The sequence below is a fragment of the Seriola lalandi genome, unplaced genomic scaffold, assembly GCF_002814215.2.
Source record: "Seriola lalandi dorsalis isolate HSWRI2012SDOR001 ecotype SW California unplaced genomic scaffold, Sedor1 jcf7180002054832, whole genome shotgun sequence".
In the NCBI taxonomy this organism is placed as follows: domain Eukaryota; kingdom Metazoa; phylum Chordata; class Actinopteri; order Carangiformes; family Carangidae; genus Seriola; species Seriola lalandi.
The window spans coordinates 213,853-231,582 of NW_019525385.1; the positions used below are offsets into that span (position 1 = coordinate 213,853).

The 17,730-nt window shown below is 38.0% G+C and overlaps 2 protein-coding genes across 2 annotated transcripts; one reads left to right on the top strand and one right to left on the bottom strand.

Moving 5' to 3' along the window:
* Window positions 1-1,687, top strand: sfr1 (SWI5-dependent homologous recombination repair protein 1). Its single transcript, XM_023426619.2, has 3 exons — window positions 1-326; window positions 848-1,201; window positions 1,311-1,687. The coding sequence occupies exons 1-3, from the start codon at window positions 231-233 to the stop codon at window positions 1,497-1,499; spliced, it is 639 nt and encodes a 212-aa protein (XP_023282387.1). The 5' UTR covers window positions 1-230; the 3' UTR covers window positions 1,500-1,687.
* On the bottom strand, window positions 1,564-17,723 carry cfap43 (cilia and flagella associated protein 43). The gene is made up of 38 exons (XM_023426621.2): window positions 17,557-17,723; window positions 17,156-17,409; window positions 16,927-17,023; window positions 16,650-16,817; window positions 16,344-16,500; window positions 16,015-16,159; window positions 15,804-15,886; window positions 15,520-15,651; window positions 15,268-15,384; window positions 15,079-15,156; window positions 14,798-14,946; window positions 14,432-14,535; window positions 14,031-14,180; window positions 12,960-13,120; window positions 12,609-12,773; window positions 12,396-12,526; window positions 11,153-11,315; window positions 10,529-10,639; window positions 9,742-9,819; window positions 9,048-9,173; window positions 8,854-8,958; window positions 8,633-8,749; window positions 7,900-8,094; window positions 7,487-7,693; window positions 7,218-7,304; window positions 6,902-6,982; window positions 6,083-6,211; window positions 5,856-5,975; window positions 5,478-5,585; window positions 5,154-5,240; window positions 4,983-5,071; window positions 4,649-4,859; window positions 4,254-4,366; window positions 3,800-3,959; window positions 3,403-3,567; window positions 2,200-2,280; window positions 1,958-2,111; window positions 1,564-1,871 (listed from the first exon to the last, which is right to left on the bottom strand). The coding sequence occupies exons 1-38, from the start codon at window positions 17,583-17,585 to the stop codon at window positions 1,696-1,698; spliced, it is 4,983 nt and encodes a 1,660-aa protein (XP_023282389.1). The 5' UTR covers window positions 17,586-17,723; the 3' UTR covers window positions 1,564-1,695.
* Window positions 17,724-17,730: the final 7 nt, after the last annotated feature.

Genomic DNA, 17,730 nt, shown 5'->3' on the forward strand with positions numbered 1-17,730 from the left:
AAAATACGGAAAAACAGAAAAATCTCCTATCACATTCACAGCTTTATGTTTTTGACGGTGCTTTGTGAAAACCTGTTGGTTGTTTACTAGTTAGTGAATGCGTTATTCATTCGTGTAGTTTGGGTTTTTCCGAAGGTGTTTGTAGAGAAGTTATGTGACCACCTTGGCTAATTTGAATCTAGTAACGTCACAGTGTTGATACTGTACATTAGCCAAAGTAAAATTCAACGATGGAAATCACCCCTAAAGCAGCTAAAGTAAAATCAGTGTATTCTTCACCTTGCCATTCAGTGGAGTCAAGCCCCTGTGAATACAAAGAGGAAAAGGTACGTGAACTACTTATATTAACTTTCGTTAAAGCTGTCATGTACCCGGAATATAATGTCTGGGTCTTAAACTTCATGTACCAGTCGCCTAACCCCTTGGGCCCCTGGGCCTGTGCAACATAGGCCTTTTCAGTAAGCCATGGGTCCAGGTCACATTAATTGATTCATTATTTTACTTTGAATTGTTGATATATACAGCACATACAGAAAATTTGGCATAAATGTCAATGAATGAATGTTCCTAATAGATATTTGTAGACCTTATTGTTTGTTTTCAGTCATTCTTTAACTGGTACGGCATTGAAAAAAGATATTTAACATTCTGTGTATTATAAAGGTCAAAATTAGTTCTAAATTTAATTTAATTTGACTACTACTGAAACCTAAACTATAGCCTTATATAAGATCCCATAAATGCACCATCTATGTGTCATGGCTGAGTTTGTGCATACTCTCACATTGATTATTATCAACTGTTTGTACACTGTGTGTCCTGTATTTCATCATGCTCATCTTCCCAGCCTCATCAAAAGCTGAGCTCTTCACTGAAGGAGAGGCTGAAGAGATCAAGGCGCTCCTTCACCTCACCCCTCTCTGTGGCCAAACGACTATGTGTTGATGACTTAGAGGAGGGTGGCAAACAAGTTTTAGCAGATTCTCAGACTGTTAATAATCCTCCACTTATCAGTGACAATGTTGACATAAACAGAAATGACGGGAGGTCAGGGAGTGAAACGTTTACTGGACCTATTCCCGAAGCAACACATCCTCCTTCAAAAGACTTAGCACAACATCGAGACCAACTCAGGAAGGAGGTTAAAGACAAGATGGAGACTCTGCGTAGACTCAAGATGGTTAAAATGTACCGAAGCAAGGTATCAGCTACCTTTAAATTGTCTGGGCTGCTCCTAATATAACATTATGTCATTTAATTTGTGAAATAGACTGAAAGTAATAATTTTATATGTACATCTCTCTCCCTAGAATGATTTAACACAGCTCCAAACCTTGATTGACAAGTGGCGGAGTTGTGCTCAGGCTGCGCTGTGTGAGCTCCAGTCAGATGTCCTGATAGAGGGAGGAAAGGCCAGCCTGTCTGAGCTTATTGACCACTTTGCTCTGGATGACGGTATTCTGCACTTTGACCGCAGAGAGGAGGACTTCAGTACCTAATATTACACACACATCATTTAGTGTACAAAAATACTACAGAGGAACAGTCACATTAAAAAAATCAGAGTTAATTATTTGTTTTATTTGTTGCTGCTACAATTTGTATTCACAGCTTGAGTTGTAAATTTCATGTTCAGTTTACTTGTTAAAAGAAGTGTAAATAAAACCCTGTTATGTGTTAAAGAGAAGGTTTTGCTCAGTTGTGTTTAAGCTGATCAAGTGAAGGAAAGTTCTTCATCCTCAGGCGCTCAAGTTCGGCCCAGAGGAAAGCCAGATCTTCCGCCTGTGCTCTGGCAAAGTCCTCTAAGTTCTTCTTCTGAACGATTTCCTTGTAGCGCTCCTCTGTTTGAGCTGCCTGATTTTCCTCTGAAGCTAAACAAAAAGCAAGCCACATTATCAATCAGGGGAGGCTCTAAAATCTCAATTTGTTTTATTAGCTTAAATAAATGTTTTATTACCTATTGTTTCATAAATGTGTGTCCTCTCCGCCACAGTCACCTTTATATTAGGTAGCTGCTCTTCTAAAATTGTGCTCTTCTCAGCTTTCATCGCTGCCTGCCTGTTAAGCTGTTCAATTTTTTTTATGCGATGCTGCACACTCTGTTGATGAGTCTGAAAATAACAAGGGCATAATAAGCATATTAACTTTAAAGGTGTACAAGAGCTGTTTGATGAGATCACATTGTTACTTGTCTTTTACCTTTTCCTGGAAAGCTATTGTTTTCTCCAGAATGGAAACTTGCTTGGACACGCGACTGTCTTGATTTGTCTTGTTGAGATACTGAAAGAAAGAGGAATAATTCAAAAACAAAAACAGAAGGAGCAATGACAAAATGTCTCAACAGAATTTTCTCTCAGGCTAGATTATTCTAGCTCTTTCAGTGAAAAATCCCACAACAATCGCAGCAAAATGCTTCATTATAAAATGTTAATGATTATTCAGGATGGATTTATTTATAATATAAAGCTTTTCTTTCCCATGGTTTCAGGGGCCTAAACAATGACAGGAAGCTTCATGCCACGCCACAGTAGACACTACCTGAGGAAACTGGCATGCAGGCGTGGAAACATGTTTTGTGTGTGCCATGCTCATCGACTTGTTGAAAATAAGATTATGGATGACTCATTTGATCTTTATGTAATTTTTCATTGCTCAACCATCGAGTTCGTGTTATTTTTTAAACATGAGTAAATCACAAAATTTCTTGTGTTTTTAATGTGTATGAAGGGGTTAATGGAGCAGGAGCAAAGTATTTTCCTGTCAGCTTTTGTGGTCTGTATTTGACTGAACTGCCTCTTCACACCTTGGATCTAAACGTGCAGCCAAATGAAGCACAGATGCTTCTCTGTTTACTAGAATTTTTAATTTTAGTATAACGTCAAACTAAAACTGATGTGTTAAAGGCATAAACAGAGCAAAGAAAGTCTACATGTAGTTTTTAAAGCAGTCTTTAAGTTTTAAAAGATGCAAAAACAAAAAAAGAGAAAAGGGTGGAGAGGGTGTGGAGCTTGTGTGAAAAAGGTGTGTCTGATAACAAAAGCTCATCCATCTGTATTCAGGGATGGTAACAATTTTCTGCTTGCAAAACATCTCATGCTGCCAAACCCAAAATACCTACCTTGATATCAACGACTGAGGTTTATCCAGAAATGCAAACAGGATTAATGTTTCACCCCAAACGCAGATGTTTCATTGCCATTCCAGGCAGATGTTGAACTTTTTGAAAACTTTTGACGTATAATTACAATGTCAGAATTATGTTCAGGGTAAAATCTATTCACTATGCAGTAGCATTATTGCTCATAAAGTGTTTAGTGCTTGTTTCCATATTGAGGCCAAGCCAGTATTTGATTGAGGATAAAAGATGCCAAAGTCCCTGAGAAAAGCTAAACAGACACTTACATCCTGTTGGTCCTCAGTGAGACGTAACATCTGGATGTCCCTCGCTTTGTTGTTGAGGTCCTCTATCTGCATCTTCATCATCTTGTGCTGCCACTCCAGCTGGATGATGCCCTTACGGAAGTCTTTGCACTCCACCATCGAGGCTATCTTCTGCTCTCCAAGCATCTGATCATAAAGATTCTAATCATTTCACAGACACACACATTTTCAAAACCAATGTATTTGACCACCACTTGAAATTGGCTTTGGCATATTTGGAAACTTTTTGTATAACTCATTGTATTTATGTACATGCTTATATGCCATTTGTGTATTTTTGTATATAGATACATAGAGAAGAATATACAGTACATCCTAGTTTTCAAGAGTCTGTGTTTTACAATAAGTAAAGGCTGACCCTGATGGTTTTGTTTAGGTCCTCCACCACAATCCTGTGGAGAAGTACAGAGTCAGTGTAGTCAGCAGTCAGGTCTGTGGTAGACACCTCCACCTGGCCCTGTTTGAGCAGGACCTGGGCCATGATGTCTGTCAGGAAACAGTTCTTCTCTTTATGTAGACTAGAAGAAAGCGCGAGAACAAATAACTCTGGAGGATCATTCTTTCAAATGAATACAATAAAACACTAATACTATCTAGTTTTTACTATATCACCTTTATTTTTAAGCTTAATTTTTAGAGCATTTGCTTATGGTCAAAGGATACAGGGAATGAGACAATTTTAAGAATAAGAGTGGCATTCTCTCAGGCCATCCTTGCTGGATTTTTTTTTTTAAGTACAGTGACAAATAAATATTCTTATGTTCTCAATCAACTACTTATGATCAGAATGAATGACAAAACAACAGTCATACCTTTCAAGTTCATCAGTGAGATTTTTAATTTCCTGTTGAGCAGCCTTATCCTCATCTCTCCTCTTCTGTAAAAACGCCTGCATCTCAGCAATAGTCAAAGCTTGTACTTTTACCTGTGCAACAGTAAACCACAGATACAAACACAGAGTAAAATACATTCAATCATTCATTAAAGTTTCCTAAATCTGTTTAATAGCTGGGCTGCACAAAGCATTACAGTAATGGTTCATTCTAAAAACACTTTGGAAAGCCATTGTTGATAAGTATTAGAATATTTGTACACAAACTAAAAAATATTATGCCAATTGCATATTTGTTGCATATTATGTTTTTTAGTGGTCTAGCAATGTTCCAATGTATTTCCAATCTTTAACCTGTCTGTGTTCTCATATTACCTTTTGCTCACTCTCTACTTTTGCTCTGCGGACGAGACAAAATCTGTCCCAGATGGACGGGTTCAAGCCCTCTGGTATATTTTCCGGAGCATCCAGCTCCTCCATGGCCTTAAGTATTTTGCCAAGCACATCAGGAGCCAGAGAACCGGACGGATGCTGCTCTTTAAGCAGGTTGGAGTTGTTGTCGGTCTGAGTCCTCATCTTTTGAACCCTGAAGCATTAAAGACTCTGATAACAGTGCAGCTCGGTCTGTAGGCTCTCTACGTATGAAGCTATGAGTCACCACAACTGCATTATGTTTCACGTTTGCAAATAAATTGTAGGTGTTACAAACCTGGGTCTACGCTTGAACAGCTTATACAAGTGATCAACAACGTGGGTTGGTACATCAAAGAACTCCTTCCTAAATTCTTTGTCAAGAACCTTGGGAGATATGGATTATATTATATTATGTGCACAGCCATTTACAACCAAAATTATTTCAGTACTTTCCAAGCTGGCTCACTTTGTCCTCAGCTATGATGCTGTCATAGGTCTCGTGAAACAATTCTACCTCTTCTTCGTGTCTCTTCACCTCCTCCCCAGTTTCATCCTGTTAGAAAAATACATGCTGATAAAATGAGCTGTACGGGAAACAGTGACTGGCAGTAATAAAGCTTAACAAATGAGGACACGTTAGCTCTTGAAAAACACGCCTGAGCGATGGGAAGATATTATACTAAAATTTGGAAGAACACCACACAGCTTCACTCAGGTATCTCACGAATAACAGAATCTGAAGCTGGCGGTCATAAATTCCTTCAGCATTACTGAGTAAAAGTTTTCTGACCTCGTATGCCAACGCTTTTTCAAGTTTGAGCTTGAGCTCCAGCTCTCGATTTCTCATCTCTTGTTCTATGATTACTGAATAAACAAGATAAGTGATCTTGAGCTCTTCCTGTAAAGAGAAGGAAAAAAAACATTAAACAGGATTTTTTTTAAGATGTCACATACACAAGATATCGTATCTCATAATTATTTCAAGGAGGAAACCACAGTGAGAAGAGGGGACCCTTCATCTAGCCTGGGGAAAATGAGGAAAAGGAAGCAACTTTGATGTAGACTGATTTCATGTGTCTGTGTTATTAATCAGTCTGTGTCACATGCATGTTCTACACGTGTGTGTGTTTGTGTTTGTGTTTGTGTTTATATGTGTGTGGTGGCTCACCTGGTGTATAGCCATTTCATATTTTACTTTCTTCTCAAACAGCTTTGTCAAACTCTCATCAAACTTTATGGTCGCATCCTTGGTGGATGCCTGTAATTTTTTCATTTCAGTTTCCAGTGTCTGCCATATAACATTAGAGTTAACAGATGATTTATATTAATCACTGATTAGAAGTTAATTTTTCTGATTATAGTAAAACTGAAATGTGAATGTATCTACTTCAATACCTTTTTGTATTTCTCTTTCTCCTCACTCAGGTCTTTGGTTTTCTTCTCATACTCTTTGTAGACTTTTTTCTCCTCCTCACTCCAGTGGATGTCAGGTTTGGTCAAAACAAACTCAGGCGGAGGTATTTCCTGTGGAGTAAATTCAAAAGAAACTATGTGCCCTTCATGCTGATTCAAATGACACTGTCTAGAGAACAATTCAAGTTAAAAAAAAATAGGACATAATTTTCCTAATGGGAGAGAATTAATGCTTTCCTGTGTATTACTTAGTTCACAGATATAGCATTTTGTGTTCGTCCTAAGAAATTACTGCAGGTGGTAAGGATGAGTTTTTCTTCTTTTTTTTCTCTGTCTTTCTCAGACATTCAAAAAATGTTTTGTGTCTTGTTTTATTCCACAAAAGTCCAAAAGCCAAAGATATTCAGTTTACTATCATTTATGACAAAGAAAATCATTGAATCTTCACATTTGAGAAGCTGGAACCAGAATGTTTGTCATTTCTGCTTGACTAAGCTAAAAGAACTAAAATGATTAATCGATTATCAAAAAAGCTTCTGAATCATTTTCGGTCAATTGACTAATTGATTAATCATTGTAGCTCTAATTTACATTTTTCTTTTTAGCAGACAGATTCAAGCCAGCTGATTTATTAAAACTGGACTTGACCACCTTCTTACTTGTTTACATCAACCTGGTTCTAACATTTTAAACAACACAGAAGACAGCGCAACATGAAACTCCTGGTATATTATTTTGGGTATATTATATCTGGGATTACAGTATTAATGCTTTAACAGAAATTCAAATATTTTAACCCACCATTTTCAAGATGTCCTCTTTTTTCACTTCAAGCACTCCATCCATCATGTCATCGAGAGCCCTATCTCTGCAGCTATCCCCCTACAATACACGGACAAAAACCTTATCAATATGACAGAACTGATTAACTTGCTGTATATTCTATGGATCAAGTAACATTTATATATTTAATTTCTTTATGGTAAGGAACTGTTAGATTTACTCATACTGTAGTTAATAATAATCTTAGATGCAGCAATTTTATATAGAATTATTTGAAGAATTTAGCAACAAACAAGAGTTGAAAAACAAAAACACATTTATTGTGGCAGCATACCTTGGCAGCCAAACGTCTTTGATCTTCCAACTTCTTTTTCTCCTCCTCCTTTTTCTGTTCTTCAGTGAGGTACTTTTCTGCTTTTATCTAGAGTGGAAGAAAGGTGCATATCTCTTTGGTAAACTGTGAAGAAGCATCTTATGATCTTATGATAACTGTGTACCATTTCACATTATGCTTAAAAAAGTATTTCAACATGTTTGTTCTGTTTATTGAACTTAATGTGAACTTTGTCAACTTTTCAGATGTTTCATGAGGAGTTCAGTGACCTCAGAGTCGTCCACAGTAAGCAGCCTCTCTGGCCACTCGTTGTTGGTCAGGCTGGACTCCCACAGCTTCTCCTTCATGTCCAGCTCCAGCATGATCTCCCTGATGTGTCTGTTCCTGTCCCGCACACGGTTGAGCTCCTGCACTTTTTGCCTGTGCAAGGCCTCAAATTCAGTATTAAAAGCTGTCTTGATACGATAAATCAGATCCTGTATGTGGGGAAGAGTGAAAAAATATTATGACTGAGCCGTCAGTCAATTCTCATAAATCACCTTTTTATGTGTTCTTTATTTCACTTTCTTTCTTTATAACTATTTTATTCACTTTTTGTTTAAGTGTGTGTTTTGGGCACTGTTTTGGAAAAGTCATTATCACATTGTGCTGAGATGCAACAGTTTTTGGAACAGGTTCCCACCTGAAGTAGAACTATCTGGTTGATCCTCTGTTCTGTGGTTTGCAGGCTGAACTGATCATAGATGTAAGGACTTGAATATCCCAACTGAGCAGAGAAACTTCCCGTTACAGCAGTACTCTCTGCCATGTGGTCTTGCTCCCCCTGCTCTTCCTCCTTTGTGCTGGTTGTGCTGGAACTTTTCTTTAGGCTGCTCTGCTGAAAAATGTGGAGACAAATACTTTGAATGAGAGGGCTGAGATAAACGCTGAGGACTGAACCTGTGGCCATAAGATTATAAACTTTATCCCCAGAATATTGCAGTGAAGAGAACTATTGTAACACTTGCTTTCAGCCACACAGCCATAAATCTAAAAAGATTTCAACACTGGTGGACTGGCATGTATTCAAGCATTTTTAAAAGGTTGTAGCAGTGAAAGGTCAAAAGAAAGATTCAAAACATCAAATTATTTTCCAGCAGTAAACTCATTTCGACTTGAATGGTTTTGCCATAAAATGTATTTCCAGGGAGTAAACAACCAGCATTCTGAAGAGATTGCATTGCTGCAGCTTTTAGAAAATGTAAAACCTTTGGTGAGTTATTTTCTGGTTTTGGCTGTGAGTTAGCATGCTGCATTTCTGTTTCACATTAAAACACACATGTCATCTAATCCATTCTAACTCATCACATGTGCTTTTCTACACAGTGTTAATCAGAATCTAAACCACAGACTGTTCAGGCCTGAGCATTGCTTACGGTGCAGGCAGCCTTTTCAAACTTCCTGTTATTCTGAACACTGTGAAGTTCCTCCACCTCTTTCTCTGTTCGCTGTTTTAGAGGGTAGTTCTTCACCTCGTGTTCAGAGTGAAACATCTGTGATAGAAGGTATTTTAAAATATTTATATATAGATTACAGCATACTCATCATTAATATTGTAACACTTTTTTGACATATGAATGCTTGCTCCTGATCTCACCTTAATGGACCTTCCCTTGACCTTCATTGAATCCCAGCACTCTCTCTTTAGGACATCACGGAGGTAACATTTCGCTAAAATCTTCCACTCGATTTCTTCTCTCACCTACAATGTGACTGCATTAGAATCACTACCATCATGACCTCAAAGCAAAATTAAAATTCACTGAATTCATGTTAGTGTACATGCCTTACCCTGGTAACCTCCTGCTCCACCATGGCCTCTAGTCTCTTCTTCTCTTCAAGATCCAGGTTGAACTCATGTTGTTTCAGACGCTCGATATCTGGGAGGTTCACATTTTCCCGCATCATTCCCTGGATCTGAAAATTAAAATAAAGACTTGTTTTGTAATTGTGCATCTAACTCAAATATACTATACTATATAAGTATCTTAGCTGCACTGTTAAAGACATACAAATGTAAACTGTTTCTTGAACTAATATGTATTTTTCATGATGGCCACAATGTATTTTTATGTACTAGAAGCCAATAAAAGTAGAAATAAAAATGTTCTATAGACAGACTGATGTTTTTTGAGATCCCACTGGATTAGCATAGCTTCAGAGGTTTGTTTATATGAATTTTTTTACATAGAAATATTAATTTATTCATGTATCTATTTCTAGAATTCCACATGCAGTTTTAGCCTTTAGCTTTTCACTCTGTAACAAACAGTTTTCTGTTGTTTTTCATGTGTATGTGCGGCTGTGGGTAGTGTGCTGCTATATATAATTACAGAGATAAGTCTTATTGAATTGAAAAGCACTTACCAAACATACTGTATTTAGTAGTACAGTATTTGTGCTTACATGCAGTGTGGGATGTTGATTTGTCAGCAAGTTATGTGACTGTCACGATATCTTCTTATGTATAGTAAAACTCACTTACAGCATCACGTAACTCTTTGATGGTTTTCCTCAGGTTTTTCTTTGTGTCAGAATATTGCTCATTCTCTTCTTTTATAACCTGTTCAATATAAGCAGATTGAAAACAAGTAAGAGATTTTAACTGACAAACACTAAAGTAAAGTACCAGGTAGTATTAAATTGGCCTTATGTCAACTTTGCAACACCCTCTCAAGCCACAGCAAGTACACCAACATGATTTGGAAGCAAACAGCATTAATAATCATCAATTTTACCACATCGAAAAAAAAAAAATTATATGCTATCCAACACTTCATCACTCAACATGACAAGGCTTGACTTAAAGAGATCCCCAAAGAACATGTGAGTCAGATTAGAAAGCATGTTCTAGCATAAAGCTGGAAAAGGCAGGCAAAGTGCCTCTGCCCGTATCCCATGTACAAATAAGGATGAGGTGTGAAACCCACAACTCAAAGAATGCCACACCTTCAATATCAATTTATTGTTATCAAGAAGCCTTGTCAGGTGACAAAGTACTAAACACATTTTTACAAATGCTTATCTGCTTTATAGCACTCAACCACTTAATAATTGATTGATTTTCTCACATTTTAAGTACGATAAATCAAGATGTTGTCTGCCAAAAGTAACACAGCTGCTTTCTGAACAAGATATCGTACACAGGTGCAAAGGACAGTTACACAATCCTCCATCTGCAACTTGCAGAGACACAAGAGAAGTATCTAAACATAGTTAACATTATCCACATGGTACACCACCACAAATATTACAGCATGGTAGTCACTGACCGCCTCATGCCTGCTTTCCAGCCAGGTAGGGTGTGAAGATGGAGCAGACAGCTGGCTATTATAACTCTCATCCTGCTCTGTCACATCCATAGCCTCTGCTCCACCGCTGACCTACAGAGTGTTAACAACACATAAGAATAACACACAGGTACAAATAAATAAAGGAATTTTCTTTGACACATTGCTTAAGTCTTCATTTGGTTCAGTAATGTACAGGGCCTTTATATAAGCAATAATAACATAATTGAACATCTATTACATTGTGTAATATTCATACCAGATTTATGCCACAGTGCCTTGACTAAGGACACACATGATTCCTGTTTGATAGCTGAAACAGCTCAGAAACAAAATGTTTCGGATCGCATTTCCCATTATATTCTTCAAATTTATGGGTATGCCACACTATAACTTTCATAAAGGTTGAATCTATTACAGATCTGTTGTATTAGACTGCCTTAGTTTTAGGGGGTGCACCAAAACAACTGAGTGTATCTTCTGTAATGCAGTGTGCTTTTTGGTGTGTTTGGTGTTGACTGTTTCAATAGCTACAAAAAAGCAGCACAGTTAGTAGTAGTACAAATTAACATCTTAAAAAAAATAGAATTGATTATTGTTGTTTACCTCATTTTCCTTTGGTTTTTCAGTGTCAGCACAGGACCCTTGGCTCCACTCAGGCATGTTGATGAGGACAGTGTTCTCTGTATTGAATATGTTCCTCAAGAAACGAGCCGTAGACTCGCTATGCTGAGTAGCTTTGTTCACTTCAGCATCCACACCTTTAATTCTGTATGGAGCCATGGAAAACACATAACATACACATAAAAAGAGAGCAGATTTATGAAGATACTATGAACTATGAATGATCACCTTAGAATATGTGTAGAGGAAGAGTAGAATAACCTTAAAGGATGAGGTTGGCAAAATTCTACATTTTTATTATCGTCAACAATTCCTATGAAAAGTCAAAAACAGACGGACTAACAGTGCGTTAGAAGACATAACTCTTTAAAAGTTTAAAACAGGCCACAAGTACAGTATATAGTTTAATTTTTTTTAAATCATACGTTTTTTCCTAAAGCAGCTGAGTGTGGTCACGAACATTACTCAAACAGGAATAAATAGAGTATTTGCTGGGGACGTCACCAGGATGGTGTATATGGGACTGACTAAGAATAAACTACAGTGCTTTTGTTGATCATAAAAGGAAAATGTGTAACGGTGTGACTAACTGATGTAGTTCTAATAGTTTTTGGACAACAATGGAGCTCTATGACTAAGAGTAATCAGTTATATCAGGCTTTTGGGGTGATTGGTTTAGGTCTTTTAATGGGAATTGTTGACATTAAGAAAAATACACTGGAACTATCCTTTAAATTCCCATATTACCAACAGTTTAAGCAGCCAATGAATTAGACACATAGTGAACCAACAATAGATGTAAAAAAAAGTAAAAAAAAAAAAAAAAAAAAAAAAGTCCTGAAACATTACATAACTGTGATTTAAGATAACAGAAAAGTGATAAGAGCTAAGGAGAGAAAAGAAAAGATTTTTGAACTTTAAAATAAAAGCAGGCAGGAGCAAGAAGAGAAGGCAGATGTGGAATGTAAGTGGGATGTGATTCAGTGGGGAGATACTACTGTCAAGTTTATTGGATCTTTGTTTTCCTGTAGATTATGGCCATTATCCCCATCGACCCTCCACTCCAGTTGTTTATTTACTATAGTCCCTCACTGCCAGCAGTATGAGAGTAAAGTACTTTTTGATGTACACAATATCTGCGTGAGAGTGACATCACTATTGTGAGCAACAGTTCCCTCTACTGTTCACAGCTGTGCATTATTTGACAGACTGCTTGCTGCTTTACCTGAGATTAGTGCACACAAGACAGCCGTCTTTAAAGCCAGCAGTGAGGAGTGTCTGGCTGTCTGCGGAGAAGGTCAGGCTACGAACTCCACCAAGATGGCATGAATGGCACTGCAGCTCAATGTATCGCTCCTGTAGGTGCAGCAACAGCATCATAATAATCACGACAGATTGTGAAAATGTGATTCAAACGGTAACAATAATAAGCTCCTACCATGGAAGCAGTTTCTCTAATGCATAGTAGGCCATCTCGGCCTATAGAACCCAGCCATAATTTATGAGGGGACAGTACAAGACAGGCAGGGCCCAATGGATGACCTTTCACCTCCTGCTCCGGTTTCAGCTGAACCACCTGTTGACTGGAGAGACCATCCGTGTCCTGAGAGGAAGAGTTGAGAATCATAGTTTCATATTTCTAGTTTAAACAGATTAGGAACACATAAACAAACTTGGGCTACTGTTTATATGAAAATGTTTTTTGTAAATGTAATGTAAATGCAAAAGATACTTTAGTAAGATGATGACAGAGGATCATCAGTTACTGGAGCATTAGGCAACAGCAAACCTGAGAAAGTTGAAATCGCTGAAGAGTTTTCCTTCTGTGGCAGTAAGCAAATACTTCACTGACTCCCAGAACACAGGATTTAAGTGGATGAGGCACTTCATATCTGGACACTTTGATGATGTGATTAGACACACAACCATGTCGGTCTACACAATCAGGACCTAAAGGTCAGCAGAGACACATCATAAATGTAATAAGAAGCAAGCAAATAAATAAGTGATTAGAAAGTGTAATTTCGGGTAACTATCACATGGATAGCACCTTAAAACACATTGCTCATATTTTTTTGTTTTATACCCTGTGTGTGGCTTCAGAAGTGCTGCCACACCCAAGATTTAATCTTTGCACTTCCCTCATGAGATTGACTCATGGTCTCTCTTGTTCAACATATGCTGCTGTATAAACAAAGGGTGTGTTTTTGTAAACCGCTTATTCATAGTATTTCTTTTTAACAGCGTTTATGACAACATGTCTAAACATTTGGGTAAAAGTGTCCCGTTAAGTACTATTAATTGGTGATGAACATCTCTGCCTTTGATGAATGATAAATGATCTTCAAGCCTTAAAACAACAGAAAGAGAAGAAAAGTGGAAGTCCAATAAGCTTACAGATTGATACAGATGTAACAATGAGTTTCTGGCTATGAATCACCTTGTAAAACTCCCCTCAACTACAAGAGATGATCCATCAACTGCGAAATAAATTCTTATCTTTTGCGTGTTTCAACATCATTCCTCCCATGTCTGCAGTGGACCTCCCTTACCTCTGTCTGAATTCATTGACCTGCTTAAGGTCAGTATCACCACATGATCTTATGAATAATGCGTCACTTATTAGACCCTCATCTTGCCCCTGACTTATCCTCAACAGGCTGTTCAGAGAGGTAATGGGAACCACTGGCCCTAATCTGTTCTCTATTATTAATTGCTCTTTCTCCTCTGGATGTGTGCCAAATAATTTTAAGATAGGTGGTGTTCAACCAGTGCTGATGTAAAAATAAAAAAAAAGAAACTTATGGCAAATTTCTAAAAAGTATAAGTAGTGAATCAGTCTACTAAATCAGTGCTGTACCTGTGAGGTCCTTCGCAGGCAGAGAGAGCAGTGTGAGGAGGCTACCTTCATGTTTTCTGCCCTCCTGTCCAGTGCTCAGTGCAAGAACTTTCACCTGTCCACTGTTCCTGATGCACTGAGTGGAAAGTGACAAAATGGGTCCAGGAACAACTAGAAAAGAAAACCAAATGAGGCAAGGATGCTGATCTGCCTTTTCAATATGTAAAAATAAAATTAACAAATACATTGTCCTTTTTAAGTCAAAGTGTTACAGTAATGGGACAACAATTTTCTATATGTCTATTGTATATATCCATTTTAAGCTGAAATTACCTTTGCATTGATATGTACAGTGTTTTGGTATGGACAGTAGAGTAGTAACATGTCTAATCAATTAAATAGTGTTTAAAAAGATCATCAACCTGTGTGTCCTATGACTGAAAATTTCTTTGATGGTTTTGCATGGAGTAGATAGATATGTGAATCTGAGGCACCAGTGAGAAGGTAGTGACCCTCTTGATCAAAACTGTAAAAGCACAAACACACACAGGTCACACGCACACATAAACATACAGTATATGTGTCCACAATAAGAAAACCTGTAACCATTTAACGTGACATTTTAATTTGCTTTCCTGACCAGAAATAGAAGAGCAGTTATCTTCTCTGGGTTTTATGGGGTTGAGGTAACTCGTGCCTCTACTTCATAAATGTGTTATGAGTTGCTTTGTCACAAGTACAGTGTTATACTGATACTCTATGGTATCATGGGAATGGAAGATACTTGCACTAGGTGATCCACAGGAGTGTGGTAGAGCTGAACTTGGTGCACCAGACGTGGCTGCTGCACCCTGCTCAGGTCAATGAAGAGAATATTTCCTGAAGTTGTTCCTACAGCTGCATATTGTGCAATAGGACAGGAGGCCAGAGTTGTCACCTAAACAAACACAGATTAGAAGTTTACATCTGTTCTGATACATTCAATTAGAAGTCATTTTCACATGCTTACAGGACAAGTGTATTACTATGGCTCTACTTATTCTGAATGTTCATATGTAGTGAATCTAACCTCAGTGTGAAGAGACAAGGAACTGAGGCAAATGCCATCTACAGACCACAGCTGCAGTTCTCCAGAATCCCTCACTGACTGCGACCAGCAGGAAAAAAACAAACATCATCACTCACTTAAGAGACATTGACGTAAATTAAACATGCCATCACGGGACACTATAATTCTTGAGCAACACAAATGTTTTACCACACAAATGTTCTTGTCAGTGTGTGACAAAGCTGCTGCCACAAAGTTTCCACTGAGGATATCCAGGACCTTCACAATCTCGTCCGACCGGGTTGGGTTCAACGCATAGATCTGTCCCTGAAGAACAAGAAGCCTGTTACGTTTTCTGATTTTATTTTCAATATATATTTTTCTCTCAAATAATTATTTGATAGAATATCATGTGTTTTTGTATGTGTGACATGCCACACTATGGTATATTTGAGTACTTACTGTATCAGAAGATATAAGTAATGTTTCATAATCAGGGGAGAAAATCACAGTTGTGGCAGGTCCTTCTAACTGCAATGTTTGTGTGATGTCGGTCTGAGTTCCATTGATTTGCAGACAGTGCACCACACCATCCTGTGAAACATAAGCATTTCAAAATCCTTTCAAATTGGAGAAATTGAGAGTTCCTGATGCCTGAAATTGCAAATCACATCACCAGTTGACAGAGGAATTAATGTATTATTCTTCTTTCAGTCTTGAGGATGTCACACTCAGTGGGCTCCTACCTTCCCTACAGCAATCAAACCATTTTTGTTAAGTGTTAAACCTTGAAAGTTTTTCTGTCTGAGACCAGGAATGGCATCAGGAGCTATGGAAAAGTGAAACACAAATCAGATGTCAAATGTCTTTTCTATTGCCAAATAAAATAGGTAATACTAAAAGAATAGAAATAAGTATCTTTCAAGTCCTTGAGTCCCACTGTGTGTGTTTGCTTACTTGTGGGGTTGAAGAGGACTGAGACAAAGAAGCTCTCTGGGTCAACAAGTAGTAAAAATCCTTCCGCACAGCCCACATAGAGCTCTGATGTGGCTGTCCAGCAGATGGCAGTAGGAGTTAGTCTGGCTTTGGTGCAGAGTTTAGTCTGTGTAAATACATGTGGTGTTGGGTTTACATTTTGTCTTTGGTTGTATACCTGATAGCAAAAATGTTTTCAAATGGATTCATACATCTATGAATCACAGCTGCTTCATAAAAACAAACATATTAATCGGTGAAAGTGTATTTATTGAGTTAGTATTGATATTTAAGTGACTGTGGGACAATACCACAATGCTTTCTGCCCTGTCTCCCTTAAGCCCTGAGATGGCTGATGGAGGCATCTCTGGACCAAAATAGGGCAGGTTGTTGCTGACAGTATTAGCGGGAGAGTGGGGCACCAATCTCTCAGCAAAAGAACCATCAGTTGCTGGAAGCTCTACCACACTGTAACACAACAAATACAACATACACAAACATTGCTTGACCCTGTGACATCTAGATAAATGCAGGTAATGTCGTTTCAATCATCACAGAAATGTCCATATATCAATTTAAGTTTTAACTACTTGCTGGTACTCCCAAGTCTGCTTTACCGTGGTTTCAGGACATGAAGGCTGGCATTCTTCTCAATGTTCCAGACAGTGATGGATGTAGTGCCCAAAGCACATAGCTGGAGCCAATTCTGAGGGTTGAACACCAAAGAAATGACATCCTGCCCAGCTTGTGGTTGTGTACAAATTGGCTCAGCATTTTCCCAGTTCCTGCATCACACAGTCACAATTACAGTAACAGAGCTGCTCAGCCTGAATAAACATAACTGGAAATATATATCACACAGTATAAGGTAGTGTACTACTTTCAGTGGCTTACCACACTGTTATGGTGTGGTCTGGAAGAGAGGAACAACATCCCAAATAAGGACCACCATTACTTAACGTCAGAGTTGTGTAGTCCAGCTGTGCAGTTCCTAGAAAAAAAAATCAATATTTAGTATTTGTGTGAGAAAAAATAAAGGTAGGAGGCATGTACACAAACAAACATTAAAAATCTAATACATCTTGGTGAAAAATCACAGTAAAATCATACAATCTCCCCTTACCTTTTAGTTCATTCTTCAACTGAAGCTGGGGGAAAATGTACACAAATATAGATGGGGATAAACGTTGCTCAGAAAAAGCAAAAATTCCACTGGTCCCATTGGCTGTCAGTGCACCAATGCCTCCGCCTGGGCCTTGAAGCACACTTTGCAATTTTGTCTCCAGGTTCAGGAAACAGATATGACTCCCACTGGTGTAACATACTGTTTTATTGTCGACAAACTCGATACTCTTGTTTGTAAAACCTTGCACCCACCTGGAGGGAGTAACACAAAAGCCAAACATTATCTAGGTGGCAAATTGCTATAGACACTTAAGTGTATGTATAAAACGGTACTTGAACATGAATATACACTCTGTTCGAATGTAAAAATACATATGTGTGTTTGTAGCGGCTACATACCTGACTTCTAAACTTCCAATATCGTCCATTTGGAGGTGATACTAAAACAACACCGTAAAATTAAACTGTTTTTCAAGAGCTCAACAGCCATACAAACAATTGTGAATCATTGTGTAACCCTGGCAACCAGAAGAAACCACTCTTTCGTGCCATTGGCTGATAATTTATCTGACA

Coding starts and splice junctions, on each gene's coding strand:
- sfr1 (XM_023426619.2), top strand. CDS start 231: ATGGAAATCACCCCTAAAGCAGCTAAAGTAAAATCAGTGTATTCTTCA. Junction 327..847: donor GTGAATACAAAGAGGAAAAG/GTACGTGAACTA, acceptor TCATCTTCCCAG/CCTCATCAAAAGCTGAGCTC. Junction 1,202..1,310: donor TTAAAATGTACCGAAGCAAG/GTATCAGCTACC, acceptor CTCTCTCCCTAG/AATGATTTAACACAGCTCCA.
- cfap43 (XM_023426621.2), bottom strand. CDS start 17,585: ATGGACGATATTGGAAGTTTAGAAGTCAG. Junction 17,024..17,155: donor GTTGAAGAATGAACTAAAAG/GTAAGGGGAGAT, acceptor TTTTTTTTCTAG/GAACTGCACAGCTGGACTAC. Junction 6,983..7,217: donor AAAGACGTTTGGCTGCCAAG/GTATGCTGCCAC, acceptor CGTGTATTGTAG/GGGGATAGCTGCAGAGATAG.